The sequence below is a fragment of the Zootoca vivipara genome, chromosome 7, assembly GCF_965207765.1.
Source record: "Zootoca vivipara chromosome 7, rZooViv2.hap1.1, whole genome shotgun sequence".
NCBI lineage: Eukaryota > Metazoa > Chordata > Lepidosauria > Squamata > Lacertidae > Zootoca > Zootoca vivipara.
This window is the reverse complement of record NC_142590.1, coordinates 61,929,575-61,946,623: the sequence shown is the minus strand read 5'-3', so window position 1 is coordinate 61,946,623 and position 17,049 is coordinate 61,929,575. Positions and strand designations below refer to the sequence as shown.

The window sequence follows — 17,049 nt, the reverse complement described above, 5'->3', positions numbered from 1 at the left end:
TTATGTATATTGAGCATAACAAATGAGTCACCTTGACACATTCTGACCACAAAAAACAATACCCATTCCCTGAAAAAGTTTCTTAATATGTATAGGTTCCATGACTCATGTTCACCTTTGCATGCTGATAGGCTTCCTAGGTCAGTCATTCCTCTCTTTTTTTACTGTTTCATTCACTTGTGATTTGTGGGTTAAACCACAGAGCCTAGGGCTTGCCAATCAGAAGGTCAGCAGTTTGAATCCCCGCGACAGGGTGAGCTCCCGTTGCTCAGTCCCAGCTCCTGCCAACCTAGCAGTTCGAAAGCACGTCAAAGTGCAAGTAGATAAATAGGTACCGCTACAGCGGGAAGGTAAATGGTGTTTCCATGTGCTGCTCTGGTTCGGCAGAAGCGGCTTTGTCATGCTGGCCACATGACCTGGAAGCTGTACGCCGGCTCCCTCGGCAAATAACACGAGATGAGCGCCGCAACCCCAGAGTCGTCTGCGACTGGACCTAGTGGTCAGGGGTCCCTTTACTTTTACCTTTACCCACTAGTTAGCAGGGACGCGGATGGCACTGTGGTCTAAACCACAGAGCCTAGGACTTGCTGATCAGAAGGTCAGCGATTCAAATCCCCGCGACGGTGTGAGCTCCCGTTATTCGGTCCCAGCTCCTGCCAATCTAGCAGTTCGAAAGCACATCGAAGTGCAAGTAGATAAATAGGTACCACTCTGGCGGGAAGGTAAATGGTGTTTCTGTGCGCTGCTCTGGTTTGCCAGAAGCAGCTTAGTCATGCTGGCCACATGACCTGGAAGCTGTCTGTGGACAAACGCTGGCTCCCTTGGCCTATAGAGCCAGATGAGCACGCAACCCCAGAGTCGTCCGTGACTGGACCTAATGGTCTGGGGTACCTTTACTTTTACCTTTACCCACTAGTTAGCTGACATAGTTTCCTAACCTCATATTTTACTTGTAATGCTATTACAGAGGTAGGGAACATTTGCAGGGGAACGTCAGCTGCCTTAACCCTTCTCCTCCCACAATTCTTCATGTAGTTCCTCTCTCTTCCCTTCCTCACTTTGGAACTAAACCAGCTGGGGAGGGGTTGTTTGGCACTATTGCCACTGGCAGATCAAGGAAGGGTCAAGCACACTCACTGTCCATTCATCACCCTTGCATTATCACTAGCTGGCAAATAATTTGCAATTCTTCCCTTAATTAAACAACATAGACTCCTCTCTGAGGTCTCAGCCGTAACAACTTTGGTGATACGTAAGTTATATTTTGCCATTCTGGAAACTGCAACTTGAGCTCTCCGAGCTCCTGAACATTAAAGCCGCTCACATGAGTAGATGCTTCCTGTGCAGGAACAAAATGGGGATCAGAGTGGCTTGTGACATTTTGCCAGATGAAAGTGTTCTTGGATATACTGAGTTGTATCTAGTACTGTGGAAGCAGAGCTCCTCTCACACAATGGGACTTTCATTTCCCCCCTCTTTCTCTTTCTTTCTTTCTTTCTTTCTTTCTTTCTTTCTTTCTTTCTTTCTTTCTTTCTTTCTTTCTTTCTTTCTTTCTCTCTCTCTCTCTCTCTCTCTCTCTCTCTCTCTCTCTGTGTGTGTGTGTGTGTGTGTGTGTGTCCTCCAATACTTTGGAGTTGATTCTGAGAGCTTCAGGGGAACAGAAGAGGAAGTTCCATGGTAGGCACGGAAGTCTGTTGTATGAACAGAACTGCAGCACTGGATGCACACACTTAAACAAAACCTGGCTTCAAAGGCTTGGATAAAAAAAAAAATCCTCCTTCCCATTGCAGCCTCTCAAAAAGCCACTTCTGAGGGTTGCATGGGGTTGCAGCTGTGTATGTTCGAATCAGCCACTCGGCCCATTCATGAGTAGAAGTGCCTTTCATTTGGATGAGAAGATATTTGGAACCCAACCCCAAGTTTATTAGATATAATATATCAACACCATTTAATTTAATGTCAAATATAGATATTCTGTGGAAGAGACGGAAATAGACTTGGTTGGGGGATGGATTGGTGTGTGGCAGGAGATGAAAACACTCTGGGAGCAGGAAACAGAGAAGAAAATATACCCAGTGGTGCATATACTTAGGCAGGAACAACCTTTTGCTCCAATACAATGCAAAACAAGCTATTTTGATCCTTGTTGGTGCAGCACAGAAGAGGCTAAGGTCATGCACAAAAAAACCCTGAACATTCTGTGATGCAAATGAGCATGAGCTGTGCTGCTAGTTATTTCTCTCTCTCTCTCTCTCTCTCTCTCTCTCTCTCTCTCTCTCTCTCTCTCTCTCTCTCTCTCTCTTTCTCTCTTTCTGTTCAGGCCAGGAAATATTATGGGGAGCAGCACTAAAAAAAAAGGTGCATTATTGTGAAAGTGCTTGGAATGTGCCTGTGCAGTTGGGTGACAAAAGGGTTTAAGGGTGACCTTTCACAAAGCAACTGTCACAATGAAACTTGACTTGATCTGTTGTATAATGCAGCTGAAAGTTGTTTCATTTGTTTTCCCTATAGATGACCACAGCAGAGTGAAGCTCTCCCTTATCACGTCTGATAAAGACTCTCATTACATCAATGCCAACTTTATCAAGGTAGTACCTCATTTGGTGGCCTGTCGCACATGATTTTCATGGACTGTAGGCTCTGCTGAGTGAAAAATACAGGCAAAAGCTAATAATCTACAGTGGTCATTGAGCCCCTGGGGACATTTAAAAACTGGGGAAAAAACCTGTTGTGGGTACTGCACACACACACACACACACACACACTATATGCATGTACACAATGCAACCAGTCAATAATGGGAACGACAGACCACAACTGCATATAACCTCCAATAATTTGTCCCCCACCCTGCAGTTAGGCTTGGGGGGGAAGCCTCTTATTGGCTACAATGGAGGGCTTTTTTCAAGCCTAATTTCAGTGGAAGGGGTGGCTGTGGGACAACTGGAAAGGACTATGTGATGCCTGGAACAGCACTCATGAGTGCTGTTTTGGTGACCCACAATCCTTAGTCAGGTTTATATGAGAATGCAAATGGCTTAATGGAGAAAGTGCTCCTCACATTGAAGAGATCCCAGGAGTGGCGGGTTAATAAAAATATATTTGAAAAGTTATAGGGCCTTTGAAATATCTTACGTTTGGGCTTCTAATTTAATCCTAGGCTAAATGAGTTCCTTCCACTGCCTTTCTCACTGAGGAAGCACTCTAAGGAAGTTGTCTCCTCTCAACAGTTCTCTGTCCCATTTAACAGCAGGAAGTCACACAACCTCCTTTTTTTAGCAGTCCTTCTGAAGTTAATGACACAACCAATTTCAGGATATTGTTACATGTTTTTGGGTGCCCAGATTCCCCTAAATTCCTGGCTCTAAAAAAAAGTTAGAATTCTGTGTCTGTTTTGCAAGCTGGAGGGGGGCGGGGCAGAAAATGGGTGGCCTGTTTTATGCTGCAGTGAGGGTCAGTCACAATGTTTGGGGTATCTTAGAATCTGGAGCTGCAGCAATAGAGGGGACAGGACCTTCTTGGGATGTGAATGCTCTGCATTCTCTCCATCTAGGCTTGTGTTGTATATATGTGTAAATAAATTATATATAATAAAGACACCACAGTCTCTGCTGTGCCTCATTGTTCCAAAAGGAAACACAGACCCTGATCAGTGTGCCGGGTACCCCTGGAATCTCACACCGTTTGGAGATTGGGGTGGCGTGTAACAGTATAATGGGGAAATGCAAAATACTCCAGAGTGGATTGCACCTAGATGCTTTTTAACAAAAACTTTATTTATTTCCTTTTTAGGGTGTGTATGAGCCAAAGACTTACATAGCTACCCAGGGCCCCCTTCCCACAACTGTTGTTGACTTCTGGAGGATGATTTGGGAATATAAAGTCCTGGTAAGCTCCAGATCAGTGCTACTTACAAGTTTCTCCTACAGTTTTACACTCAGACATTGCTTGCTTTTTCCAGGGGAGGGATAGGGTCCCATGAAATGAATTAAGCCAAGGGGATGGTTGCACTAAGTCTGGAGTTTACAGACCTTGGTTACAGCTCGTGTTTAGTCAGGAGAGAACGAAATGACAAGCCCAGGTTCAGATGGCACACTAATCCAAACTATGGCTTAGCTCAGTGTGGTGCAGTAGCAAATCAACTTGGGAGAAGTGGTCTGGGCACACATGCATGCATGTTAAGTCATTGTTTTGTGTAGTGTGGTGTGCAAACCAGGCCAGATTGTGGTTTGTTTGGAGTTAAACAAGCCACAATTCCTGGTTCAAACATAATGCTAAGCCAGAGATCATGGTTCGTTTCGTTCCTTCACTAGTGATGAGATTTATGACTTATTGTGATACGCAAATATGGATTCTGATTCATACCTATTGCTTTCTGCTAGACTTTGCTACCCATGTTTCAACCTGCTTTTAGCCTGCTTTATCATGGGTTTTCTTCTCATCATTTTGCATTCATGTGATCATTTTTACAACTCTCCCTGGTGATGCTTACATTCAACAGCCTCATCCCATACACTAACAGCAGGTGCTGAGACTTGGCAACAGTGGAAGGAGCCTAAAGTCAACAGCTACAACAACTGCTGGATAATTTCTGGACAACGTGGTAGAGTTTAAAAGTGCCTAAACATTGAATCCCTTGTTTTCCCAAAACCCACTAATCCTACATAAGCAACTAAATGTTGCAGCACAAACAAATTAGGGAAACCAAGCAAATATGTACAGCTTATTCCGTTCCCAGGATTTGAGACTTCTGGCTATATAAAAAGGATGGAGTTTTTACTTTTTTAAAAATCTAAGCCATCCTACTGCACACAGCAATTTTCTCTAAGTGACAATTCTGCTCGAAGGCATCACCAGCCACTTGCTGCATATTTGCATGCCCCATGCACACACTGGAGGGCAGGGGCATCCATATGGCACCATGCGTCACTTGTACACATCCCAATTTTGCTCCTGGTTAATGCACATGTTCCCTTCTTGTAAAAAAACAAACAAAAAACTGATTGGTACTGTCAAGGGAGGTATAGCTGTGGGAAGTCCAAGGGTGTGGTGGAACTGTTCTATTTTTGGAAGAGTTCCTCACACCACCACCCATGTGCTACATAGCATTTCTTTGGAGGGGGCTGCTCTACTGCCACAATTCCTTAGTGCTTGTTTGATTATTAGTGCTTGTAGGCACACCTGAGCCATTTTATCTCCAGGAACTGCAATGTTGGTGCTTTTGCTTCAACTAGTGACCCCGTGGGAAGAGAAGGGAGATGAAAATCATGCTGGGCATGGAAATTTGTTTTATTTTTCTTCGTTGCAAAGTGGGACTTTACACCTGGTTTAGAAAACCTAGTTTGGAATTTTGTTTCTAGACTTTTTTTTTTGGTGAACAAATTCCAAAGCTATAAAGAAAAGAGAAAAACCTTCCATTTCACACACACCACAATCATTTGAGAAGCTTGCAAAACAACAACAACCAGATGATGCATCAAAGGCCCTTGGAGTGAAATGGGATGTCCTGGCAACTCCCCCTCCTTCCTTCCTTCCTTCCTTCCTTCCTTCCTTCCTTCCTTCCTTCCTTCCTTCCTTCATCTCTCTCTGTCTTGCAGAATCAAAGGCTGGCTTATTTTGCTTCTCTCATGCAAGTGCAGTAGATGTGCAACAAATGCAGGTGCAACTGTACACCAAACATTGCATGTTGCTGGACAATTACAAAAATCACACCCTGCTTGATTCTTGATGTGGCTGCTTGGTGAGGTGGAGCAAGTAGGAGGTGGAAAGTATGGAGAAAGACAAGGGTCTATGCAGGAACAAAATAGGCACTATCAGACATGCACTGTCCACTGGTTTGGATGGGAAGCAATAGTGAAAATATAAAATTAGCAAAGGGGTGAATGAAACCGTGCTATCTCATATTATGAGAAAAATGGAATGAGAAGGAAAAGAAATTGACAGAGGTCTACCTTGTGGAAGTGCCCAGTATTGAAAATTTTCCTATTTCATTTGTATAGCTGAATGGCGCTCAAGTGTCTTTATATTTTTTATCTCTCCAGGTTGTGGTCATGGCTTGCATGGAATTTGAAATGGGGAAGGTAAGCCCTGTGCCAATGAATAGCGCACGTGCGTGCGCGCACACACCCCCACCCCCCCCCACAGCTTAATATAATAAAAAAAACTCTAAGAGGTCTGTGCATCTTAGAGCCCCTGCACCACCATCATATGGGGACTTCCAAGCAGCTCCTGAAGCCAGCCAGAGCCAATTGCTCCAGGCTGCTGAGAGACTGCCGCTGCTGCATTTCCTGGGGACATTAGATGAAATCTGGGGACATTCCAGGGATGGAATTTGTCCGAGGACTTATTCACAAATCTGGGTACTGTCCCCAGGAAACGAGGATGTCTGGTAACCCTACTATAGTGAATGTTGTTGTTTTTTTGAAGAAGTGTTGCGTTTGAGAGATGCCAGCTTGGCCAAACAGCTGAATACATCACTTGTGTGGCTGAAACTTTCCCTGACTTGACACCAGTTTTTGTGCTGGGGGCAGGGAAAGGAAGATGTGAGAGTTGACAAGGCAAGAGACAGATAAACACAGTCTCCTTCTACTCCTTTTCCAACAGAAAAAATGTGAGCGATATTGGGTAGATGCGGATGAGTCTCCACTCAAAATGGGCCCTTTCTGCATATCCTGTGTGAGTATAACCATGCTTACCCCCAGGCCTGTTTTAATTCATAGTCTGCATTCTGATTTACTGTAGAAATTGGAGCTCTTGGTGAAGTCCAGAAATAAACAGTAAATTGCAAGAACTCGGGCCAGGAGGAAGATGAATTTCAAGTATATCTTCAAAAGGTTTTATTTATGTAATGATGAATTCAAATAGGAATCAATTCCAGTATGATAGTGAGGCAAATAAAAATAAATTCCAGTGAAAAAAATCCCAGGACAAGGCCCTGTTTCGACAATTCCTCATCAGCAATGTTTTAATGGTCAGAGTGTACCAAGTATGTTTGCCTCACTATCATACTGGAATTGATTCCTATTTGAATTCATCATTACATAAATAAAACCTTTTGAAGACTTACTTGAAATTCATCTTCCTCCTGGCCCGAGTTCTTGCAATTTACTGTTTATTTCTGCATTTGGATTTATGCAAATTGTTGCTGTTTACCGGCAGAAAATGTCATCCTGGTTTGTTTTCCTATAGGAGGCCGAAGAAAGGAGAAATGAGTATGTGATTCGCACTCTGAAAGTGAAGCTGAATGAGAGTGTAAGTCTGGGAACATATGGTAGGAATGCTTGGGGAAGTAGTTTGTGCTAGTGCCACCGATCAATCCATTTATGTGAATCCTTTTGTGGTTCCAATACAGCACTTCTTTAAAAGTGTGTCTATGTTATGGTGGTGGTAATAGAGTCTGATACTTCATAACTGCAGGAGCTTGCATCCAGCAGAAACTTGAGGAAGCAATCTTTGCCTAAGAAGTGTTTGAGTCTACATCCCGTTGTTGTTGTTGTTTAGTCGTGTCCGACTCTTCGTGACCCCATGGACCAGAGCACGCCAGGCACTCCTGTCTTGCACTTCCTCCCGCAGTTTGGTCAAACTCATGTTCGTAGCTTCGAGAACACTGTCCAACCATCTCGTCCTCTGTCGTCCCCTTCTCCTAGTGCCCTCAAACTTTCCCAACATCAGGGTCTTTTCCAAGGATTCTTCTCTTCTCATGAGGTGGCCAAAGTATTGGAGCCTCAGCTTCACGATCTGTCCTTCCAGGGAGCACTCAGGGCTGATTTCCTTAAGAATGGATAGGTTTGATCTTCTTGCAGTCCATGGGACTCTCAAGAGTCTCCTCCAGCACCATAATTCAAAAGCATCAATTCTTCGGCGATCAGCCTTCTTTATGGTCCAGCTCTCACTTCCATACATCACTACTGGGAAAACCATAGCTTTAACTATACGGACCTTTGTAGGCAAGGTGATGTCTCTGCTTTTTAAGATGCTGTCTTGGTTTGTCATTGCTTTTCTCCCAAGAAGCAGGCGTCTTTTAATTTCCTGACTGCTGAGTACATCCTGTATAAGTGCTTAAGCTCCATTTAGTTCAGGTATAAATGCTTAAGCTCAATTTAGTTCAATGGGACTCAGGTATAAATGCTTAAGCTCCATTTAGTTCAATGGGACTCATTTGTCGCACTGATGCATTCATAGCATGTAGAACTGTGAATAGGGATATTGGCATGGAAATCTGAACTGCCACAATCTGAATATGCTCCATGGAAAGGTGTAGGTAAGGTTTGAGTCTTTGCAGTTATGTGGGATGTTCAGTTCAGCCTAACTTTGCATCCTCAAATGGCTACAATGGCATGTGTACCCACCACAGTCAATTGCCCACCCACTATTTCCACCTCCCTCAAATGAGCATGAGATCAATCAGAGTAAACTTTAATTAAACTATATTTTCTTCTCTTTTGGTGCCTTTACAGGAAAGCCGAACTGTCTACCACTTCCATTATAAAAACTGGCCAGACCATGATGTACCGTCCTCAATCGACCCTATTCTTCAACTCATAGAGGAGATGCGCTGCTATCAAGCACACAGTGATGTACCTATATGTGTACACTGCAGGTGAGGCTATTTAGCAGTAGAGATTTTAGGCCAAGGGAGAATGCTAGATCTCTGTATTAATGCTCAAAGGGAAATACACACTTGACTATAATCTTGGAGACTTACATTCATTTTAGTTTTGCATCTTCTCCTTTATCTCCCCTCCCTGTGGATTCTATATTCTGATTATTTTCATGTAATGTTTTCTCTACCAAGTCAATATATTTTTTTTTTTTTTTGCTGTCCAAAAAGACATAATCCTGTAGCAAGGTTAAAAGATGCATACCACTAAGTTCAGAGCAAGAAATTAAGTGAGTTCAGCAAATAGAGCAGAAATAAAAATTGGGGGTTGATATCAACCTCAATTTGAATGGATGACATTATCCGCCCCCTACACAGCTCCCGGGAAAGCACATAAAAACCTATTCAGGAGCTATTTTAGGACCAGTTCAGAGGAAGTACAAAATTTTCTTAGGTTTTTCCACAGATTGACACTTGTTCCGATTCAGCAATAAAAAGCCGGGTTTCCCAGGGCAAGTGGCAGGACAAAAAAAAACCAAACTTTTTCAGGCCTGCGATAATAGATTTATACAAGGTACTGTACTAGTAATCACAGGACAAACAAATGGGTGGATTTTGTTAAGAGATTTTCAGGGAAGGTTGAATGTTCTTTTATTAAAATACTGGAGGAAAAAAGAGAGCTGGATGCTGGATGAAAATGAGAGCTGTTCCTGCCCTTCTTCCAACAATCCCTTGTGTCTTTTTTCTTTTAGTGCGGGCTGTGGAAGAACAGGAGTCATCTGTGCCATTGACTATACATGGACCTTGCTAAAAGACGGGGTGAGTTTTTGTTTCCCTGTTAAACATCTTTGTACTGTTCATGTGTCTCTATGTCAGACAAGGAACTTCCCACCAATGGTAGTATAACTGTTATGAGATGGGAAAGTTTGCTGTTATGCTGTTACTGGAAATGGGAACTTTTTCACTAACTGATGTGTATAACCACCCAAAGTATAGTGTAAATATCCAGAGGCTATTGTTGACTGGGTAATGTATGCATGCCATCAATCAATCAAAAGGAATTACTGAAACTCTTTGGTAAGACTCTGAAATATGAATTCAGTTATAAGGTGTGCTGCAACACAGAGTGGATGGTTGGATCTGGGCATTCCATATCACCAACAGTTCTTTGTCTTTCCTCTCCCCTTCATCATCTTAAGATTCTGCCAATGAACTTCAGCCTTTTTAATATGATTCAGGAAATGCGAACACAGAGGCCTTTATTAGTGCAAACACTGGTACGTTCAAAAAATATTTTTTCTATCGTGTAAAGTATATGACATTGTAGAAAGCATGTTTGCCTTATAGAGAGACACTGCTGTGCTCTAACGAGGAAATCCTTGTGTGTTTGGGGGGGGCAATAATGTACAAGAGCCCTCTTTGCATGAAAGCCTCGTGCAGAGACATAAAAGTAAAAGGTGCAGTTATTATCAGAAGAAGGGAGATTAAAGTTCAAAATGCTAATGCATTCTGTGGATAATGTGCCAAATAAACTGGCTGGCAAAAGGGCACACACAATCTTTCAAATGCTTATTGCCACCAGGAAATGATCTGTTCTCAAAATGATGTTCAATCATTCCATGAAATCTTTAACCCATTAAAAAGATACTGTCCCAGAAAGTGCCAGAACTTCAGTTTCCTCTTCTACGTCAGCAAAGCTCGGCATGAAGCATGGTCACACCCACTTATTAAATGAATCTCCCCAACTTTGGGGATAACCACTGCTCCTTAGCTTATATGTCAGAAAATATCAGCATATCTTTACCATGTTGGACAGCCAAGGACTATGATGATGCAGAGAAATGAATGAACAAAACTAGCATATCTCCATGTGATTTATTGGCATCATTTTACAGGAGCAGTATAAGTTGGTCTATGATGCTGTGATTGAGCTCTTTAAAAGGCAAATTGAGGCACTCGCTCATCATTCCGATAACTCTGCTATGGAGGTAAGTGTACAGTGTCTGGTTTCAAAAACAGAGCATTTACCCCCAAAATACAGCTTTCCTACCAGTGCTAGCACCAAACAGGAACTGGAACAGGGAGTACTTCAAATGTCACATTTATCCTTTGTCGTAAAATTCAGATCTCAGGCCAACAGTATTGCATTCACCCAACCCTCGTTTCTTGCATGTGAACTCTGCCCTGTTGCTGGTTTTTGTGTGATGCATGACCAGTTATCCACACAATGTTCCACCTGTCTATTTGGAACTATCCACAAAGTTTCTGAAAGCTAAGTCAGAAGGAGTGAGCAGGGGTCAAACAGAAAATCACCCTGTGCTCAGTTCTTCTAAGGATTAGTTCATTGATGATGATGTCAATATTCTGCAATGTTGTGATTCCACAGCATGGAATTTCCAAAATGTATGCATTGTCTTAGAGTGCAGTGAAGTTGCTTTCCCCCTGGTGCATTTCACAGCTCTATCTTCCCTAGCCGTTCACTTTGGCAAGGCTTCAATACACTCGTTTGTGTTCACATCATAGAGCATTTATGGGGTGGGGGGGCAAGTCTTTGTCCTATGCAAAGGTGTCCATACCTTGGCCAGAGGTGAATGAGGAGTGGCTTGTGAAGCTGGTTGAGAAACAGCACATCCAGCAGCAGTATTCTATAACAAAGTACAGGATACATAGGCTTTTTAAATAACTTCATGTGAACACAGATTAAAAAATGCAGCACTAGAAACACAGTGAGTGCACAGTAAAGAGAAGTGTGAACACAACCTTTGCTACTCAGTGGTAAAGGAAAACCTAAGATAAATTCAAATGCCATTACTCTGATTCTTTAAGTTCCAACTGAATCTTATTCTTAGCCACACCAGTCCACCCCCCATTTGTGCTTGTTGTCGAGTTTGTGGAGACCTTCCACTCAAGCTGAGTGAGTCATTTTCTTTCTCATCTGCTGTGGGCAGTTATGTGGTCTAGCAGAAGTGTAAGGCCAGCGTAACAGAGGCAGCATTTCAACCAGGATGTGGTTTCATAGATACTGGCTGTTTTTCACAGCTTTTATGACCTTCAAAAAGGACCTTTGAAAAAGCAGTTTACCAAAAATGGATTTGGGGCTGAGGCTGACTTACAATATCAAGACAAGAGCAAACCCACCTCTGTGGAGCCTGTCTGAATGATTAACCTGAGGGCCTAGAGAGCTTTCTTGAGAGAAATTTGGGGGTATATCTCTTTACAGAAGCTAAGTGCATGCATGTTTAGGTTGCAGTACTAGAAGAAAGTGCACAAGAAGATGCCCCACCAGGAAAAAGGATCATATGGCCCTGTGATTCCCACCCCCCCATGGTAGGCTGGGGACAAGTGCAGGCCGAGAATTATGGCCCAATACAGTTGAACCCTTTTTTGAAACAGCTTGAATCGGAGGGCATGTCCAGACAAGGTTCTTCCACACTTGTTCTGTGTGTGCAACTGGTACACGAGGATCCACACACTCCTATTTCTTTCAGTCACCATATTAATTGTTCTAGTTACAGGTAGGTAGCCGTGTTGGTCTGACGTAGTCAAAACAAAATAAAAAATTTCCTTTGTGTGGTATCTGAAGAAGTATGCATGCACACGAAAGCTCATACCAAAATAAAAAAACTTAGTTGGTCTTTAAGGTGCTGCTGGAAGGAATTTTTTTTATTTTGTTTCCATATTAATTGTTATTCCATTCTTTGCAATCAACACCAGTCAGCAGAGGTTGACAGAAAATATCCCAGGTGTGGGTTTTCATCCCTCCCCTCAAGCACACTTCCTCCCTCCCTCAGTTCACTTAGGCTGTGTACACATTACCATTTCCTCCCACTCTTGTGGGCTCCCACCGCTGATGCATGAAGCAGAGTACACATGGCATTAGCCACAATACGTATGTATCCTGTAGATTCTTGAGAAATGCTCCTGTTTGATGTACTTCCCCTCAAATCAGCTTTCATCTGATTTGAAAATGCAAGCTGTGGTTAAGCTGAGGTGTGCACAGTTCAGATAGTTGTTGTGCATGCGCAGATGACAGCAGATGTGCAGGTGACAGCTTCATTCAGTTCAGGGGTGGTGGTGTAGGCACAGAGAAATAAATCAGGTAATGTGCATTGAATGAAGACACCCCTGCCCCCTCTCTGGTCTACTCAGCAAGTGCAAACATAAAGAGGGGACACGCCCATACTTTAAGCCACCAATGTGTACATAGGCTTAAACGTCATTTTACTTGCACCTTAAAAAAACATGAAACTGTACAATTCTGATTCTCATCAAAGTGCCAGCAGAGAACATTTCAGGGCCCTTCAAAACTGGAGTTTTGAAGATGGAAGACAGAAGCAATTTGCTTCCAGGGATGTTATGTTTGCACCAGTCCTAGGCAAAGTCTGATCTTTATGTTACCAGTTTCTATATGGAAGACGCTGGAGATGCTTCTGTCTCGCAGTAGCTCCAACAGCTGTTCACCATGTGGAGCACTGCAATAGTATGCGATGTGGAAGCATTTCCAATACCTCATGGGGTAGCTAGAATGTAAGACTTGGTGCTGAGTACTACGCAGAAGCCAAATACACTGAAGTAAGATGGGTGATGAAAGAGGGACATACCACATTAATTATAAGCAATAAAAGTAAATCAACATTTCCTGGAGAGCTTAGAGAGAGGTATCCTACTTGGCAGATTCCGTAGTCTATTATTTATCAAGCCATTGAACTCCAAAAATGTATTTAGAGACCAGGGATGTCCTAGATAAAGGAGTAACTGAGAGTTCAGTGATTATCTGTTGCAATGGCAAATATCAATTCCAGATTCAACAGTGTAGCCTACTCTTTCCACTATGAAAGGTGTGGACCCATGACCGTAGCCAAGGGAGGGGCAGCTGCCCCACACCAATCAAGTAAAACAATAGAAATACTTAACTAACTGACCAATCAAAATGGTTCAGCCCCCCAACAAAAGTCCTGCCCCCCAACAAAAATCTTGGCTACGCCCATGTGTGGACCTCACAGAATACAGATCTTTTAGTCCAGACCTGAGACTGACTTAGCCCAAACATGCATTTGGCAACCAATTTCTTAAATATTTTGTCCTATATTTATATGGTGGTAGTGCTGCTGTTGTTACCCACCTTATATTGGGCTGCAAGCCAGTACTACGTCCACCTGTTGAAAACCAATGTTCTGGTTCTGTGAATCTACAAAACCTTCTCTCTCTTTTTTTTGGTAACTTTTGTAGGCTGAAGCAAGCCATCCAACAGCCATGGCACTCCAGGCTCCACATATGGAAACTTCTTCGATACAGTTGAACAGGTAAGAAAAGACATAATTCTTAAGTATAGCACACAATTCGGGAAAGATTAAGCACTTTAAATAGGCTGTAATCCAATGCACACTTATCTGGCAGGAAGCCCCGTCGATCTCAAAGGACATGCCCGGGATTGCACTGTGGAGCCCACTAATCTCCGTGGGACAATTAAATATGCATTCTCTCTTTCACTAAAATAAATGAGCCTTAGCTCAACTTTGGTTGGTTTATACCCATAGTCCCAACCTAGCTATGGACCAGGACTGGGGATGCTGTGTTTTACACATAAGTCCCAGCCACCATGGCCAGTGGTTAGAGATGATGGGAGTTGTAGTTCAACAACATCTGGAGGGCCACAGGCTTCCCATCCTTGCTACAAAGAAAACAAGGTTACTAAAATAAAACAATTCCTACCTGCCTCTCCTCTCTACTGACTTTGCATCATGGAAATGCATGGAGGTCATCTTGTCTTTCAGCAGCTACTGTCTATGGTAGCTGGTTGGGACCAGTTTAAACACAGAGGAACTCTGAATGCTAGCAGTTGCTGTGTGAGAACAGTGAGGGAGGGCTATTGCCTTTATGCACTGCTGGTAGACTTTCCAAAAGCATCTGGCTGAATACCAAGGTACAGTGGTACCTCGACTTACGAATTTAATCCGTTCCGAACGGACCTTCGTAAGTCGAAAAATTCGTAAGTCGAAGCCAATGAGGAATTTTTTAAAAAAAATTCGTAAGTCAAAAAAATCCTATCTAAACCGCATCCAAAATGGTGGACAGAACTCTGTTCGTAACTCAAAACATTTGTACGTCGAGTCATTCGTAAGTCGAGGTACCACTGTAAATAAAACTTGGCAGTCCCCAGGGTGTCAAAAAGAGTATACCTTAATTTTTAAGAAGCTAGTCTGGGTTCCTTTCATTGATGTGCTTTTTTCATAGGCAGAAGTAAAGTTTCTGAGTTTTCACTTATCCCTAGCCATTTTGCAATGTAGTGGAGCTTTGTCTGCATGAAGAAGGGCCTTCACGAATAGTTATACCTCTGGCAATCATGTTCCCTTCGTTTCAGTTCAGTCCAAGAGGAACAGGAGAAATCTCAGAGCCCAGGTCATGATATATGGGGCTTAGGCACTCGTGACAGATATAGAGATGGTGCTTTTCTGGTCAGACAAGCAATTTCAATTGGATCCTTGAGCTTCAGCGCCGCCAGAAACATGGATGCCGCAGCAGGCTCTAACTCTTGGTTGCCAAGACAGCCACTCCATAAGCATCACAGTTTGGACTTCAACAATCTCTTTTGGGCAGAGCTACCTGCCACTTTAAAATCAGGAAGTGAGGCTGGGATCAGCTTAGATACAAAGGCGCCTCTAACACGGACCAAATCTACCCCTTTTGAGTTAGCATCACAGAGAGCGTCCCAAATGTTGACAAGAAAGGACCCTAGCTCCTGTGAGGGCCTCCAGTCTGGAGGCTTTACAGCTGACTCTAGCCTTTCAAATAAACTATCAAGCAACACCAAGCATTGTCTGTTCACGAAGTTACGCCATCAGTCTCGTACTTGGTCGTCAGAAGATCCTTACTTTTCTTCCCTGTCATCGGACGAACCATGCTCCCCAGCGCTTCCTGACCCTGCTGTGAATCTATCTGAAACAATTCCCCTGCTTGCTTCTCCTGCTGACGCCGCAACTCAGCCCTTGGAAAGTCCAGCAAGGCCCGGCTATCCACCATGTGGCTCTGTGGCTCAAAATAGCCAACCAGTGGGCGCAGTGGAACCTGCCTGCCAAAGTAAGTCCTTGAGAGGTTGTGGTTTCCTCCTCATTACAGTACAAAGGAAAGTTGTACAAGGAGGCTGTTTTGTTGCCCTAGCAGATGAAGTAGGGATAGCATTTTAAGTTTGCACATGGCCAGAATTGGACTTTGCTAGTGCATGGATGAGGAATCAAGATGGGAAGCTAACAGCTTTTTCATACATGGAGATTAAATTGCCTTTGAGCATCTATGCTTTATTCTTTATGTGAACATCTAACAAATGTTAGCAGAAGATACGTATATGGCTTATCAGAATGTTTTAATATCTAGAATTCAAACTCCTTGCTTGGCCCACTGTGGTGGGCAAGGGAAGGAGGAGGAATGCTGCACAACAACCCAACACTTTTGGGCATGTAGTACACACCGATGTTGATGGGATACCACAGTTGTAAACATCTGAAAAAGTATGAACGGTACTGTGCTACTCTGTATTCTGATAAACGAGGATGAGGAGGAAAATAAATTAGCAGGTTTCCACGTGAACTTTGGATACACAGGATTTATGGTTGATGGGGGAAGGAAGTGTAGTTGCAGGAGCTACCACTTCCAGTGCCATCTGGTGGTCACTTTGTTTATTTTTAAAAAGTAAATGCTTTCATGCTCCTGCACTTCAAGGTTTTGCAACAGCGATTGCAACCAGGTGGTGTTTCCCTATTATGCATTCAGAAGTTTGTTCATGTTTCCAGTGTTCCTGATATGCTTCATTTAAATCAACAGAGAAGCTTGTTGCAGGACACTTTCTGTCCACACTTATGGCCTGAATAGTGCTATAGACGTGGATTTTAAGATGCGCATGGTTTTCCTACATAATGGCAAAGATTTTTGTCCATGAAATGATAGTGCACAACTGAAGCAGGGAAGGTTCTGTAATGCACATGTTGCAAGCAGAAGTTCCCCTGTCCAATCATGGTTTTTTCTAGCTAAAAGGATTTCAGCTAGCAGTGTTTGCCTAATATCTTGGAAAGGTATTGCTGGTGACAATAGACTGTTTGGGTCTGAATGGACCAACAATCTGACTCAGAATAAGGCTGTGTCCTTTATTTCATGACTAGGTTTCAAAAACTAACATTGCGGAATGAGTAGCTATGCAATGCAACCAAGGTCAAGGAAGACCATGATAGATGAGAGGTCTTGGTTATTATCTTGCATGTCTGCAATAGATATTTCTGTATGCAACCCAAGCCCACTAACTTCAGCATTTTGGCTTAACAGGTTCTTCCCAGGTGGATGAAGACATTCCTCCCCCATTGCCTAAAAGAACCCCTGAGTCCTTTATTGTACCTGGAGAAGACGGTGAGTTCAAATAGCATCTAAGTGAATACAGTTGTGTTGATGGCAGAACACCATAT

The 17,049-nt window shown here is 43.1% G+C and overlaps 1 protein-coding gene across 5 annotated transcripts in view; it reads left to right on the top strand.

The window, feature by feature from the left end:
• Positions 1-17,049, top strand: part of PTPN22 (protein tyrosine phosphatase non-receptor type 22) — a 42,036-nt gene that overhangs the window by 15,603 nt on the left and 9,384 nt on the right. For all 5 annotated transcript variants that reach the window (XR_015951122.1, XR_015951121.1, XM_088674403.1 and 2 more), the window contains exons 4-15: positions 2,512-2,588; positions 3,793-3,888; positions 6,042-6,080; positions 6,604-6,675; positions 7,189-7,251; positions 8,457-8,599; positions 9,352-9,418; positions 9,799-9,876; positions 10,495-10,587; positions 13,829-13,902; positions 14,961-15,676; positions 16,913-16,993. Coding sequence is in view for 3 of the 5 variants with exons in the window: in XM_088674403.1 (XP_088530529.1) it covers positions 2,512-2,588; positions 3,793-3,888; positions 6,042-6,080; positions 6,604-6,675; positions 7,189-7,251; positions 8,457-8,599; positions 9,352-9,418; positions 9,799-9,876; positions 10,495-10,587; positions 13,829-13,902; positions 14,961-15,676; positions 16,913-16,993 (1,599 nt within the window). In the remaining 2 variants the exon portion in view is untranslated. The remainder of the gene's footprint in view (positions 1-2,511; positions 2,589-3,792; positions 3,889-6,041; positions 6,081-6,603; positions 6,676-7,188; positions 7,252-8,456; positions 8,600-9,351; positions 9,419-9,798; positions 9,877-10,494; positions 10,588-13,828; positions 13,903-14,960; positions 15,677-16,912; positions 16,994-17,049) is intronic.